The sequence below is a fragment of the Neovison vison genome, chromosome 1 (assembly GCF_020171115.1).
Source record: "Neovison vison isolate M4711 chromosome 1, ASM_NN_V1, whole genome shotgun sequence".
Lineage (NCBI taxonomy): Eukaryota > Metazoa > Chordata > Mammalia > Carnivora > Mustelidae > Neogale > Neogale vison.
In genome coordinates this window covers 83,594,086-83,608,921 of record NC_058091.1, presented here as the reverse complement: position 1 = coordinate 83,608,921, position 14,836 = coordinate 83,594,086, and the positions used below count along the sequence as shown (strand labels likewise).

General features: G+C 50.5%; 1 protein-coding gene across 2 annotated transcripts; it reads right to left on the bottom strand.

The window, feature by feature from the left end:
* Window positions 1-3,055: 3,055 nt before the first annotated feature.
* On the bottom strand, window positions 3,056-11,292 carry CDKN1A (cyclin dependent kinase inhibitor 1A). 2 transcript variants are annotated; one of them, XM_044250226.1, is made up of 3 exons: window positions 11,220-11,292; window positions 6,332-6,787; window positions 3,056-4,618 (listed from the first exon to the last, which is right to left on the bottom strand). In XM_044250226.1, the coding sequence occupies exons 2-3, from the start codon at window positions 6,774-6,776 to the stop codon at window positions 4,569-4,571; spliced, it is 495 nt and encodes a 164-aa protein (XP_044106161.1). In that variant the 5' UTR covers window positions 6,777-6,787; window positions 11,220-11,292; the 3' UTR covers window positions 3,056-4,568. The 2 variants fall into 2 exon arrangements, with proteins under 2 accessions (XP_044106161.1, XP_044106168.1); XM_044250233.1 differs by having other exon boundaries at window positions 6,332-6,781; window positions 11,220-11,291.
* Window positions 11,293-14,836: the final 3,544 nt, after the last annotated feature.

Here is a 14,836-nt window from a genome sequence, read left to right as displayed (position 1 = left end):
TGGCCAAATTGCAGAATCAGAAGCAAATAAATGATTAACATTTTAAGCCACTAAAGTCCTAGAGTGGCTAGTTATAAATAAATAATCGGAACATGCATGTAAACTACTTTGTTCTCTTTTTATTTTTTCAAAACTCTATTTATTTATTTATTTTAAGATTTTTATTTCTTTATTTGACAGAGACAGTGAGAGAGGTAATAGAAGCAGGGAGAGTGGGAGAGGGAGAAGCAGACTTCCTACCAAGCAAAGAGTCCTATGCAGGCTTGATCCCAGGACCCTAGGATCATGACCTGAGCCAAAGGCAGATGCTTAACTACTGAGCCACCCAGGTGCCCCTCAAAATTTTATCTAAATTCTAGATAGTGTGATACTGGTTCCAGGAGTAGAATTTAGTAATTCATCACTTATGTTGCATACCTGATTCTCATCACGTGTGCTCTCTTTAATACCCATTATCCATTAGCCGATCCCCCCACCCTCCTTCCACAACCTGAAGTTTATTCTCTCTTTTTTTTAAGATTTATTTATTTATTTATTTATTTGCGAGAGAGAGAGAGAGAGAGAGAGAGAGAGAGAGAGAGAGCAAGCACTCATGGATTGGGAGGAAGAGCAGAGGGAGAGGGAGAGATTCTCCCTACTGACTCCCTACTGAGTGCAGAGCCTGACGCTGGGCTTTATCTCACAATCCTGAGATCATGACCTGAATCGAAATCTGGAGTCAGACACTTAACTGACTGAGCCACCCTGGTACCCCTTAGTTTGTTCTCTTAAATATACTCTTATGGTTTGTCACCCTCTCTGTTTTCATCTTATTTTTCCTTCCCTTCCCCTAAGTTCATGTTTTGCTTCTTAAATTCCCCATGTAAGTGAGATCATACGGTATTTGTCTTTCTCTGACTGACTTATTTTGCTTAGCATAATACCTTCTAGTTCCATCCACATTGTTGCAAATGGCAAGATTTCATTCTTTCTCATGACTGAATAATATTCCATTGTATATAAATATCTATACCACATCTTCTTTATCCATTCATCTGTTGATGGACATTTGGATTCCTTCCATGATTTGGCTATGGTTGATAATGTTGCTTTAAACATTGGGGTTCGTGTGCCCCCTTGAATCACTATTTTTGTATGTTTTGGATAAATACCTAGTAATGCCATTGCTGGGTTATAGGGTAGCTCTATTTTTAACTTTTTGAGGAACCGCCATACTGTTTTCCAGCATGGCTGCCCCAGTTGAATTCCCGCCAACAGGCACTAAGAGGATTCCCCTTTCTCTGCATTCTTGCCAACACCTATTGTTTCTTGTGTTAATTTTAGCTATTCTGATGGGTGTGAGGTAACATCTCATCCTGGTTTTGATTTGTATTTCCCTGATGATGAGTGATGTTGAGCATCTCTTCATGTGTCTGTTGGCCATCTGGATGTCTTCCTTGAAAAAATACTTTTTCATATATTCTGCCCCTTCCTTGATTGGATTATTTGTTCTTTGCGTGTTGAGTTTGGTAAGTTCTTTATAGATCTTGGATACCAGCTCTTTTCTGATATATCATTGCAAATATCTTCTCCCATTCTATAGGCTGCCTTTTAGTTTTTCTGATTGTTTCCTTTGCTGTGCAGAAGCTTTTTATCTTGATGAGGTCTCAGTAGTTCATTTTTGCTTCTGTTTCCCTTGCCTCCAGAGACACGTCTAGTAAGAAGTTGCTATGGCCAAAGTCACAGAGGTTGTTGCCTGCTTTCTCTAGGATCTTGATGGATTTCTATCTCACATCTGACCTTTATCTATTTTGAGTTTATTTGGTTTGAGGAAGTAGCCTAGTTTCATTCTTTTGCTTGTAGCTGTCCTGTTGTCCCAGAACCATTTGTTGAAGAGACTGTGTTTTTTTCCCATTGGATATTTTTTCCTGCTTCGTCGAAGATTAGAGTTGTGGGTCACTTTGTTCTTTTTCATGTTGTGTAGTACTTCACTACAGAAAGTTACCGCAATCCATACATCTATTTTTGTTTTAAGATTTTCTTTATTGACTTGACACAGAGAGAGAGAGAGAGAGCACAAGCAGGGAGAGCAGCAGGCAGAGGGAGAGGGAGAAGCAGGCTGTCCGCGCTGAGCAAGAAGTCCAATGAGGAGCTCAATCCCAGGACCCCAGGAACATGACCTGAGCTGGAGGCAGATGCTTCATTGACTGAGCCACCCAGGTGCCCCTACATATCTATTCTTGTATGGACATTTGGGTTGTTCCCAGTTTGGATCTGTCAAGAATAACGCTGCTAGGAACATTCGTCTGGTAGAAATATGTACTGATTTCTCTTGAGAACAAACTTAGGAATGGAATTCCTGAGTCACACAGCAGACATGAGGGAAGCCATCTTTTTTTAAAAAATGATTTATTTATTTATTTGATACAGAGAGAGAGACACAGTGAGAGAGGGAACACTAGCAGGGGAAGCGGGAGAGGGAGAAGCAGGCTCCCCACTGAGCAGGGAGCCCAGATGCAAGGCTTGATCCCAGGACCTGGGATCACAACCTGAGCCAAAGGCAGATGCCCAAGCAACTGAGCCACCCAGGCACCCAGGGGAGCCATCTTTAGAAGGTATTGTTAAGCAGTTTTCTAAAGTAGGTGAGCTAGGTTATACTTCTGTCTGTAAGATTTAAGAGTTCTGGCTGTTCCCTATCCTTGCCCACACTTGGCAATGTCAGTCTTTTCGTTTTAGTCATTCTGGTAGGTGTACAGCGTTATCTTATTGTGGTTTTAATGTGCATTTCCCCCAGTGAGTAATGATTTGCATTTCCCTGGTGACTAACAGTATGTTCTTTACTTAAAAAGGCCAAACAATGAACCCAAATATTGGCAGGGATGATCTTTGCCGGGGTGTGGATGTTTACTGTTTTTGTTTTGCTGTGTCTTTTGCCTCGTGGTCTTTCTGTTTGTTAAGCTGTCTGCCTTTTTAAACTTGAAATGCTCAATTGTTAGAATTGTAGCAATGACCCAAAAAACTTCCACCTACTTGGTCTTACAAATGATGAGGTATAATGATCACAGTACACGTCAAGTCACTAAGAAATATTTATTTAGCACCTGCTGTATACCAGCACTGTGGGAGAGGCTGTGAGGGACACAGAGCAGTACAGGACTTGTTCCTGCCCTTCAGAGGCTTACAGTCTAGATGGAGACAGGAGAACCAGGACACATGAGGGGCTAGGAGGAAACAGTCCAAGCCAGGATGTTTGGGAGCTTAAGGTGTTTGGGGTCAGATTAAGTGCTTTGGGGCCTCCAGGGGCTCCTGGCTCTGTGCCAAGAAAGACAACAGCTCACAGCTCCCAGTTCCATCTGAGCCCACTCAGCAAGCCCTATCCACAGCCTCTACCCCCACCGTCTTAAAACTTCTGACTCCTTGTTCAGCTGCTATTCAAAGTGCAATGAAATGGGGGAAGGAAGGGGGGCAGTGGGAAAAGTCCTTGGGTGAGTTCCAGGGGCCAGCGTCACCCTTGCCTTCCTAGAAAATTCTGCTCCCCCCAACAACATGCCCCTGACAGAGAGATCCCCACTCAAGAAGGCCTGTCCGACCACCCCAGACCTCTGCCCCGAAGGCAAGAGGAGGAGATGATCGCCACTTGAGCTGCTTGAGGTAGAACTAGGGACCCCCCTTCTAGCATACCCCTTCTCCTCCCAGTCCACTGAGCTGGGGGGATAGGCACCCCAGAGCTGCCACCCAGGGCTGAGAAGGTACTAGAGGGAAAGGGTATGGGGGGGTGGGGCAGAGAGGGACCTGAAAGCCCAGCTGGAAAAGAGAGGCACCTGGGGCTTCTAGAAAAGTGCAGGGGAGGCCAAATGCTGAGACTGGCTCCCCTGTGGTGACAGAGGGGTAAGGGGAGGTGGGGTGGTTTGCTACAGGACCCTACCTTCTCCCAGGCCTTCACAGGACAGAGTGGGGCATCAAAGGCGAGGAGAGTGCCATGTCCCCAGCCATGTTCCAGGCTGTGCCCACTTCATGGTCACCCTGTCCTACCTTAGAGAAGGTGAGGGGACTTCAAAGTTTTGATGATGCTCCCATCCTGTGGAGCCCCCTTCAAAGTGCTATTTACTTCTCAAATTATAAAGAATTTTATAAGGTTTGGGAATACAGGAAAGGGGTGGGATTTTATAACACCTATGAGGCGGTGAGCAGAGGCAGCGGGCTCCTCAGGAGAGCACCACCCAGCAGGGGAGGGTCAGGCCAGCCCCACCTGTCCTCTGGGAGCACGCAAATGGGGATGAAGACATCTTCATTCCCCATAAGGTGAAGACATCTTAAATACCTAGCACTCTAATAAGCCTATCATTCTGTTGTCTAATGGTTTTTTAAATAATTCTAAATGCCAAAGGCTGGGGAGGCATTGGGGGATGGTGGTGGCAAGCAGGATATATACAAGAGGAGGAGTTTAAATTAAAACACAAATAATAATTAAGACGCACAAACTGAAGGGCTAAAGGCAAAAGGTGTAGAAGGGGAGGGTAGGGGGGTTATGGGGAGGGGGCCGGAAAGGAACTCTCGTATCTAGGAGCTTGAGGCTTCCAGTGAACGGATTAGGGCTTCCTCTTGGAGAAGATCAGCCGGCGTTTGGAGTGATAGAAATCTGGAAAAAGAAAACAGAAGTCAGCCGACCAGGAGGCAGAGGGCCCAGCTGAGCTATCCACCTAAAGCACACACAGAGAGGGCAGGGACCCCTCCCCTAGGGCCAAAGGGATACATTGCCAAGTGCAGGGGAGGACTCTGGAAACTTCCACTCTGCCTCCCAGGAGAGCATTACAGAGCTCATCCCACTTCCCTTCACAGAAGTGGCCAACGATAACCAGACCTCCTTGTGTGGGCCTGCTCCACTAAAGCAGCCAGCAGCCCTGTGTAGTTAAAGGAAATGAAATAAAATAAAATGAGAAATTCAGTTTCTCAGTCACACCAGCCACATGTTAAATTCTCAGTGGCTATTTGTGCCCACTGGCACTGGACATTTGCATCATCCCAGAATTCCGTTAAACAGCACTGCTCCAGAAATGCTATTAGATAATCCATGACAAGTCTTCTGTGCAGTGACTCAGCCACGTAAATGTGAGCTAGTATTATTATGGTCTGTGTTCTTAGTTCTGATCCAGCTGCAAGTTTCCATGGGATTCTTTCTTTTTTTAAGAAGGCTCCATGCCCAGCATGGAGCCCAACACAGGGCTTGAACTCATGACACCGAGATCAAGCCCTGAGCCGAGACCAAGAGTCAGACGCTTTACCAGCTGAGCCACCCAGGTGCCATGGGATTCTTGACTGCTCCTCTCCAAGCCTGTTTCCTCGTGTATAATATGAAGCTGACATTGGTGCAGTGTTCTAAGGACCGAAGGAAATGCTCTAATGGCTTTGGTCTGGGCCCTGCCATAAGTGCCTCAAAGGTCAGCATTGCTCATTCTTTTTTTTTTTTTTTTTTATCAAGCACCTACTATATGCCAGACGCTGTCCTAGGTGTTGGAGATTTGGCAACAAACAAGAGAGATGCAGATCTCTTTCTCATGGAGATAATACACTCCTGAGGGAGATGGACAACACCCAGATAAGGCAGTAGCTGTTGAGAGTAAAAGCAGACAAGGAACAAGATGCCAAAGAGAAAAAAAACTAGGCTGGGAAGGCAGGTGGCAGGTGTGTGTGATGGGGAAGGTGAGTTAGGTTTGGATAGGGTAGCCAGGAGACTGCTCTCATTAGTTTTCTCTACACTGTGAATTTGCTGTGGGACCTTAGGCAAACCACTCCACCACTCCACCACTCCGAGCCTTATTTCCTCTTTGATAAAAGAGTGGCAAGAATGCCATATGGTATAGGCCTGCTATGAGGATTAAATGAAATCCACCTTAGAAACCACTTTAGGGGCCCCGGGGTGGCTCAGTCAGTCACACGTCTGCCTTTGGCTCAGGTCATGATCCCAGGGTCCTGGGATTGAGCCCCTTGTTGGGCTCCCTGCTCAGTGGGGAGTCTGTTTCTCCCTCTCCCTCTGCCCCTCCCCCTGCTCATGCTTTCTCTCTCTCTCTCTCACTCTCTCTCTCTCTCTCTCTCTCTGGTAAGTAAATAAATAAATCTAAAGAAAGAAAGAAAAAACGAAAGAAAGACTATTTTATAAGGGAACTGGCATATATTAAATGTTAGCTAGCTGGTCTTAGCTGCAGACCTGTTGTGTGACCTCAGGCAAGTTGCCTCCCCTCTCTGGGCCTGTTTCCCTTTTGGCCCAGTGAGCGAGCTGGACCTGACAGGCCAGCCCCTTGCACCATGAGCTCTGAAAGGCCCCCTCAGTGTCCTTCCCTGCACCCGTCCTCACCTGTCATGCTGGTCTGCCGCCGTTTCCGGCCCTGAGAGGTGCCAGGCGCCCCTGGGGATCCCTCTGGCCGCTCAGGGGAGTGAGGCATGAGGGTGCAGGAGAGCGACAGGTCCAGATGGTCCTCCTGAGCCATCCCCTGAAGCAGGCCAGACGAAGGGCTGGGCCACTTGCCCCCTCCCAGGTCATCCTGGCCCCCCCGGGACCCCGTAGGCAGGTAGAGCTTGGGCAGGCCCAGGCCCCACACACGCTCCCAGGCAAAGTCGCCCTCCAGCGGCGTCTCAGTGATGAAGTCGAAGTTCCATCGCTCCCGGGCCTCCTGCACGCAGCCGGCCATCAGCGCGTCACAGTCTCGCCGCAGCTGCTCACTGTCCACGGGGCCGAAGAGCCGGCGGCAAGCTTTGCTGCCCCGAGGGATCTGCCGGTATTCCCTGGATGGCTCCTCCATGTCACCTGTGGCTGAGACACAAGGCCCGGTCACTCGGGAGGTCACACCCTATCTTACCAGGCAGAGCTCTGCTATGCAAGCTCGCAGGACACCTTCCTATGAGAACATGAGGTCTCTCTGGCTCCTTCCAGTTGATTCACCACCATCTCCTTCGCAGAGGCCACCCCCACCCCCCAGTCAACAGCCACTGGGTGGGGACAGAACTCAGCCATCCTAGCACCGCAAGGTCACTGGGGGAGTGGGCAGCTGAAGGACAAGTTATGTCAACAAAGACAAGTTTATTGCAACAGCAGGGATCAGAGTCCTGTTTACTACCAGGTATTATCAGCTAAAATCAATTTGTTTCCCCCTGAGGTGTCCCTCATGGGCAGGAATGCCCCAAGTACGTGTGAATTGCCAGAGTCCAGCAGTTTCCCAACTCCAGCCCTGGCCAAAAGGTCAGGTCCCAAGGGAAAGGACAGGCTGACAGCTCCTCTGGGCTCCTGAATCCCTCCACCCAGATGTCCATGTGGCATAACTGTTCTGAAATTCAAAAGTCCTGGTCTTTGGGATAAAAACAAAAACAAAAACAAAAACAAAAAAACAAAACAAAACAAAAAAAGCACCTAGTGGTCCTAGCTCTGCTGCTTACTACGTAAACTTTAAAGAATCCCTTAACATTTTTTAAAAATTAAAAATATTAAAAGTCACTTAATGTCTCTGGGCCCCAGGTTTCTCATCTATAAAATGGGACTGTAGAAGCACACTCAAGCAATCAGTCAGGGAGTCCCTTCAGGCAAGGCAATAGAACAGAGGTGAGAGGCTGTATTTTGTGGTTAAGAGCCAGGGCTCTGGAGCAGGATGGTCTCGGTTGGAATCCAGGCTCTGCTGGGTGACCCTGGACAAGTAGCTTGACTTCTCTGGGCTCTATTTGCCTCGTCTGTAAAATGGAGACAGTAACTGCATGTCTCAGAGAACAGACGTGAGGATTAACTTCAGTTACTGTAGGTATCATGCTTAGAAAAGCACCTGGATGTGGAAGGGCTCGGAAAACAGAAGTGTTACACTTTCTCTCTGTGTTCAGTTCTTCCCGAGCCTTCTCTACGTCGGTGCCCCCTGGCCACCAGCTCCTTCAGACACCAGCTGACAGGTGCTATGTGCTGAGGGCCTTTCCCAAGGATGTCATCAGGCAGGAGGCCTGGGGGTGAGGAGGGGCAGGGTTGGGCAGGGCTGGGTGAGGATTTCTCCCAGGCTGAGCCACATCCTGCCAGGCACATTGGGTGATCTGTAGTCTAGACAGCCTGGAAGCCCCTGCCCCACGTTTGCTGTGTCCCAGGAACCCATTTTGCAGGCAAAGAAAATTAGACGTGGCCGGTCTACCGGGTTCCTCCCTTCCCACTTCAGAAGAGGGAAAAGCGAGGGTGAGTGTGCTCATGATGAGGCGCCAGCCCCCACCTGCCCTGCTCTGGCCTGATGCCAGGGCTGAGCGGCTGGGCAACCTTGGCAGGGACTGGGTCTTCCTGAGGACAAGTCCTGCTTTGCAGGCTCGGAGGGTGAAAGCTCTGCTGAGTGATCTCCTGGGGCAGGAAGCCTGAGACCCTTGCCACAGTTACCCCTCCCTACCCCACCTCACACAGTTTATGGGAGAGGGAGAGGCACTAGGTGACCTCAGAGCAAGTTTAAAGGGCAAGAGTTTGGAGAGATATGAAGCTTGCCCCTAAATCAGAAAACCAGAAAGGACAAGGGCCACTGCCCCATGGGGGGTTACACAGTGCAGTGGGCAGAGCCCTCTCTTCAGGGCAAGGGTCAGGATTTACTTATGTATTTTTATGTGTCAGAGCCTGTTCTAATAAGTTTACCAATATTAATTTTCCTAAAGGAGTGGAGTGGATATATTTGAGTGGGTATATTTGCTCCTTTTTTTTTTTTTAACAAAAGTAACTAAGCCTCAGAGAAGTTAAGTAACTTGCCCAAGGTCACACAGCTCACAAGCAGCAGCACAGCCAGGATTTGAACCCAGCTGTGCTCTGGTGTTTATCCCCACTCCCTCTCTAGTTTTGTGCTCCTAGCCCAGGAAGGGGTTTTTGTGATTCAGCCCAGCACGTAAGTAGCTTTTTAAAAATACAGATTGATAGGCCCCTCTCTCCCCAAATTAACTTAACTCATATTAAAAGGGATTTAAGCAGGTGTTTGGCAGTTTCCCAGATAGGCACTCTTAGTGTGCCATTCAAGGGAGATACACAGAATGGCCCAAACGGACATTCTGGGTCTCAGTGCCTCATTGGCTCTAGGAGGAGCCTGCCTAGGATTTTATCAGGAAGCTGGATGTTCCCTGGCTTCTAGGAGCCCGAATCCAGGCAGGATTCCCTCCTACCATCCCTGCCCTTATGGCCCTCATAGGCTTCCCATCAAAACCTGATCTCACTCCCATTATCATAACTCCCAGTACAGGAAAAACTCTGAAACACAAACCCTTGTTTTACAGGTAACTGAGAATAGCTTCCTTTGTTAGCCTTCGTGCCTCAGACTTCAACCAATTTTAATTCCGAAGTAAACAGTAAGAACTCGGTACACATTGCTGAACCAATGGGTACTCTTCCCAAGGGGCGTTCGCAGATGCCGCTCAGCCCAAGGAGAAGCGAGGCGGGAAGGAAAGGCGGGCGAAGCGGCATTCCGCGGGAAGGCGTGCTTGCTATTCGCGCCGAGGCCAGAAGGGGGCGCTGGTCGCCAGGAAATCACGCGCAGGGTCGGAGGTGCGTGGGCAGAGCCTTGGACAGCAGCAGGGAGTTGTGATGAGTCAGTTTCCTGCAAAGTGCTCCCCGCCCGCCAAAACTTCGCTTCCACTCAGGCTGCAGCGTCACTCTCGGGTAGGGAGGGGCGAAGGAGGGGTGCCGGGGGCCGCAAACACGTCACGCTGAGCTAGCCAGGCTTCCGAAAGCCCCGCCACTGTTGGGAAACCGCGCTCCTCTGTGACAGAAACACACACACACACACACACGCACGCACGCACACACTCCGCACGCACAGCCGCGCAGAGGTTTGGTCCCTCCACCTTATCTCCACGCCCAAAGCACGGGATGAGTCAGATCCCTGGAAAATAAAAATAGACGAAAGCAAGGAAAACAAAACCGCTCGAAAGTCTTACTCGAAACGCGACGTGGAGAGAGGGAAGGGCGGGGGAGCTGTCTGGGCACCCTAAAGCGCCAAACCAAATTCCCAGATTCTTTTTCGCACAAAGAGGGCGCCAGTGTCCCCCAAGGGCCCTCGACAGGGCGGATGCACTGTGGCCCGCTCTGGGCGGCGGCGCTTGAAGAACGACTCGTCCTCCTGCTCCGCTAAGACCTGTCGTCCTTGGAGAGGGTAGTTTGATGGGGGACACCGGGGGCTACCGGATGCGGCTGTCAGAGTCCCTGAGCAGCGTCGCGCCCCCCAAAGTCCCACCCTCCAATGTGACCTCTCAGCGTCTTCCCTCCCCGGGCGTGGGCTGCGCGCCCCGCTGCCCCGCAGTGCAGGGCTCGGCTCCCACGGCGGAGTACGGCGCCCTGACCCAAGGGCAGGCTGGGCGGGGGCTCTGCGGGCGCGATGGAAGAGAAGTGTGTACACTCCTGCTCTTCTCAAACTGACTCCTGGCGCAAGCTCACCCCGCGCAGGGCCACAGCTCTGGGTCCTCGAGGGCGCTCTCCGAGGCGGGTACCGGACACCAGTCCTGGCCCTCCTGATGTCCCGGCTTCCCTGAGAACACTGGCTGCCAGCCAAACAGTCACTGTGCTGACGAGAGGACAGGGACCGCGGAGGGCCGCGAAGCCGATTTCTGGGGGGCCATTGTCCCCCAGCCGGGGCGGAGCTCTGACCTCACCCAGCCAGTTTCCCGGGGTCTCCTTGTCACCGTGAGTCACCTCCTCGATTGCCCTTAAAGGACGTGTCCCAACACGTTCCCAAGGACCAGGGACACAGCCCGCTCTGACCTCAGCGCCCAGCCGGTGGCGGACACGGAGGCGTCGGGGACCCAGACCTCAGGGGTCTGGGCGGAGACAGCACCGATTGGATCCTAGAGCCGCCGGGGAGCGGATCGCGAGTGAACCTGCTCTGCGCGGCGTTCCCCGCCCCTCCCGGGGCTCGGCGCTCAGGGGCTTCATCTGCTCGCCGCCACAGTGAGCTGCGCGGGGGCCCGGGGCGCGCGGGTCCACGCCTCCCCTCGCCGCTGCTCGGTTTCAGCGGAGCCCTGTCTCTCGCCGGCCGGGGTCTCCGACACTGCCCTACCTCCGTCACAAGCGCCCGGTACAGCAACACCCGTGGGAACAAAACCCAGACCCACGCACAGACCCACGCACGGCGTTCACCTGTAAAGACCACACACACGCGCGCGCGCACACACACACACACACACACACACACACGGACGAGCTCCGCTCCGCTCCGAGCCGCCAGCCCAGCGTTCGCTCTTGCCTGCCACGATTCCCTCACCTCCTGGGAGGGTCTCGGTGGCTCCGTGAATCAGCGCCTGGCTCCCGCTCTCCAAGGCACGGTCTCGGGCAGCAGCTCACACCTCGGCTGGCACCGCCCGGAGCTGCCCTTATATAGGATTGACGTACGAGGGCTCCTCCCACCGAGGGCCGGGGACCGCCCCTTCTGCTGCCGCGGGTCACCATGAGCAGCCCGCCAGCGCTCTGAAACCTCCGAGCTTAGATGCCAACGTCGGGTGCTGCAAGCAGGCGCTTCCCTCCTTCCCCAAGCCCGCGCCTGGGCCTCTGTGCTTGACACATGTCACCCCCAACGGAGCCCCAAATCCGGGTTGTTTGAATTGGGCTGTGAGTTAGCACTCCCCACGAAAGGATGGCATTCTTAGGACGCGAGCCCTTTCTCTGGCCCTGAAAACACGAGGTATGACATTAATAGATAAAACTCCATAAATAATAACAAGGATGTACCTCGCTTTGCAATTCCCGGAAAAGCCCACTCTACCACCGCTATTCCCACGGATCCCTCACTGGACACCCCCTCCCTAAGCACCACCTGAAGAACCCAGACACCCCAGCAAAGCATCTTGGAGACCAGAACAGGATTCAATCCCCTTTATTTCACAGTGAGGAAATCAAGGTCCTCAGAACTAAAGGGATGTGAAGTTGTTGCTTGTCAAAAGTCTCAAGGAAGGAGGGATTTGGGAATCCTTCTCAAAAAAGAGACAACCAGGTCTCTAGGGGAAATCAGGAAATGGGGTAAATCATACCTTGAACTAACCTCCCTATGCCTCCTCCTCAAGACCCACATCCACCTCCTTCTCCCCTGAATAGCAGAGATCTCTATGATTGCAAAAGATGGTTTTAAAGATTTTACTTACTTATTTGAGAGAAAGTGAGAGAGAGAGAGAAGCAAGAGTAGGGGCAGGGGAAAGGGAAGAGAGAGAAGGGGAGAGGGGAAGGAAGGGGGGAGAAGAAGAAGCAGGCTCCCCGCTGATCAGGGAGTCCACTTTGGGGCTCAATCCCAGGACCCCTGGATCATGACCTGAGTTGAAGGCAGATGGTTAACCCACGGAGCCACCCAAATGCCCCTGATGGCAACAGATTTGTTGGCTAGGAAGGGGAGAGGGTTTGGTAAGCAAATTATCTCCTGGATTTTCTCTCAAACAATTCACTTACACTCCTGGGGAAACTGAGGCTCAGAGAAGTTCAGTGACCTGACTCAGGTCACACAGTAAATAAATAGCTCGGACTGGAGCATAGGCCTATTGCCTCCCCCAACTCTCTGCTTGCTGCCCTCTCTATTAAAAGTGGATCTAGAAAGGGAAGCCCCAGCACCCCTCATTTTCAGGCAGTGTGCAGAGGTGACACTGATGAAAGACAATTCTGGAAATGTCCACTTGTGCTTATCGCTGGTGGGTCAGAAGCAAATGAGGTGACCATTTCCTCCCACCCACTTCCCACCACTAGCCCCTCTTACACCCCATTTTTGTTTCCTCCTTTCACCTAAAACATTTGTAGTTTTTGCTTTTAAAAAATGGCAGAGAACAGGGGTGGATGCCTGGCTGGCTCAGTCAGGAGAACGTATGACTCTTGCTCTCGAGGTCTGAGTTCAAGGGCCATGTTGGGCATAGAGCTTATTTTATTTTTTTTTAAAGATTTTATTTCTTCGTTTGCCAGAGAGAGAGAGCAAGAGAGCAAGGGAGCACAAGCAGGGGGAAGCAGCAGGCAAAAGGAGAAGCAGATTACCTGCTGAGCGAGGAGGCTGATGTTGGACTCTATCCCAGGACCCTGGGATCATGACCTGAGCTGAAGGCAGACCCTTAATGGACTGAGCCACTCGGGCATCCCATACAGCTTACTTTAAACAAACAAACAGACAAAAAAAAAAAATGGAACACTAAAATAAATTTTTAAATCTTTTGAAATCACCTGGTGGCTCAGTGGGTTAAGCCTCTGCCTTCAGCTTAGGTCATGATCTCAGGGTCCTGGGATCAAGCCCTGCGCTGGGCTCTCTGTTCAGCAAGGAGCTTGTTTCTCCTTCTCTCTCTGCCTGCCTCTCTGCCTACTTGTGATCTCTCTCTCCCTCTCTCTCTGTGTCAAATAAATAAAATATATTTTTTTTAATTACAGAGAACAGAATGTTACTTTGAACAGAAATCCCTCTAAAAAAATAGAACCCAAGCTTGGAGCAGCTACAATTACTGACATCTAGGACTGTTCAGTGTCTGGAAATCTCTGCCCAGACATGCCCCATCTTCTTCCTCTAACGCAGCTGACCTCAGGGAGGACAGGTCTTCTCTGCTGCTGGCATAGGAGCCCCAGTAGGGGTGGGAAGGCACAGCACCAGACTCCCTTGCCTGCCTGATATTGGACGCAGACCAGGACTATACCTGGACATCAGGAGGGCCTCACAAAGGCCAAGACCCCAGGACCAATCCCTTCCCTGCCCCCATCCCCAAAACGCACACATACCCAAAGGCTGGATTGTCAAATGTCCAGCAGAAGACAAGCATATCCTCCAACTGCCTTGAATCTCCTTGGTTTTCAAGCACTTCAAATAGACTTGATATTGTCTGTCTGTTTACTTTGGGGGGGGAATTTTTTTTAATGAAGGTTTGTATTGAATTATTTAAAGTTTTGTGGCACTGAACTTCACAATGAAATAATTCTCTTTGTTGTTGCTGTTGGGAAGTGAATTTTGTGGTTGGTTTGTTTTTTATATAACTTCCAGCTCACTACCACCACCACAACAGAACTCAACAAATATTTATTAAGTACCTACTAAGTATCTAATACTGTTCAGCACTTTTTAAAAAAAGTTTCCAACCATACACTGAGTGTATAGCCAGGTATGTCCTTAAAGGAGGACTTCTGCCATGAAGAGGGCAAAAGAGCCGGTTGTTAGAAGTCACACACAAGATCTAAAACAAAAATTGCCTGTGTGCACGCACACACACACACACACACACCAGATCCCAGGCCAGCCTAGTCCCAAGGGATCTGCTGCAAACCTCATATTTCTGTTCAGAGAAATTCAGACCAAAGTCTCCTTGGGGTCTCTGGGGGTCTCCTGTGTCCTACCATTGCCACTTTGTCCCAAAGCTGGCAGCCAGAAAGACAGAACAGCCACCACCCCCTTCCAGGCCAGTGCTCAACATGTTGGGACATGTTCCTGAGGGCTGGAGGGCTAGTCGGGGCTACAGCCTGCTGCCCGGGCATGCTCCCCAGGAAGGCGTCGGCTTAAGGATGGAGGGAGGCTCTGCCTGGAGAGCAAGAGGTTTCAGGTCAGCCCCTCCACCAGGAGGGAGGTAATAACGGAAGGGAAAACTGGAAAGTCCAAGTCTAAAGAAGGAAGATGTAAGGGTGGCTACAGGAGCTGCCCAGGAAGGGAGAGGAAGTACTAGGAACAATGTCGCCATTTCTCAGAACATGCCCGGGGAGTCCCGAATAGGGGTACTAGGCTTTCAGAGGAATTCACCTCCACACAGGCTCCTAAGAAGTGAGACCCTAGAAAAAAGACAGAACAGAAATATTTATTGCACTACTGAGAAGTCCTGCTTCTTTTTTTTTTTTTGGTTCGTTCTTTTTTTTTTTTTTTTTAAGGAAGAATGAGTTTGAGAG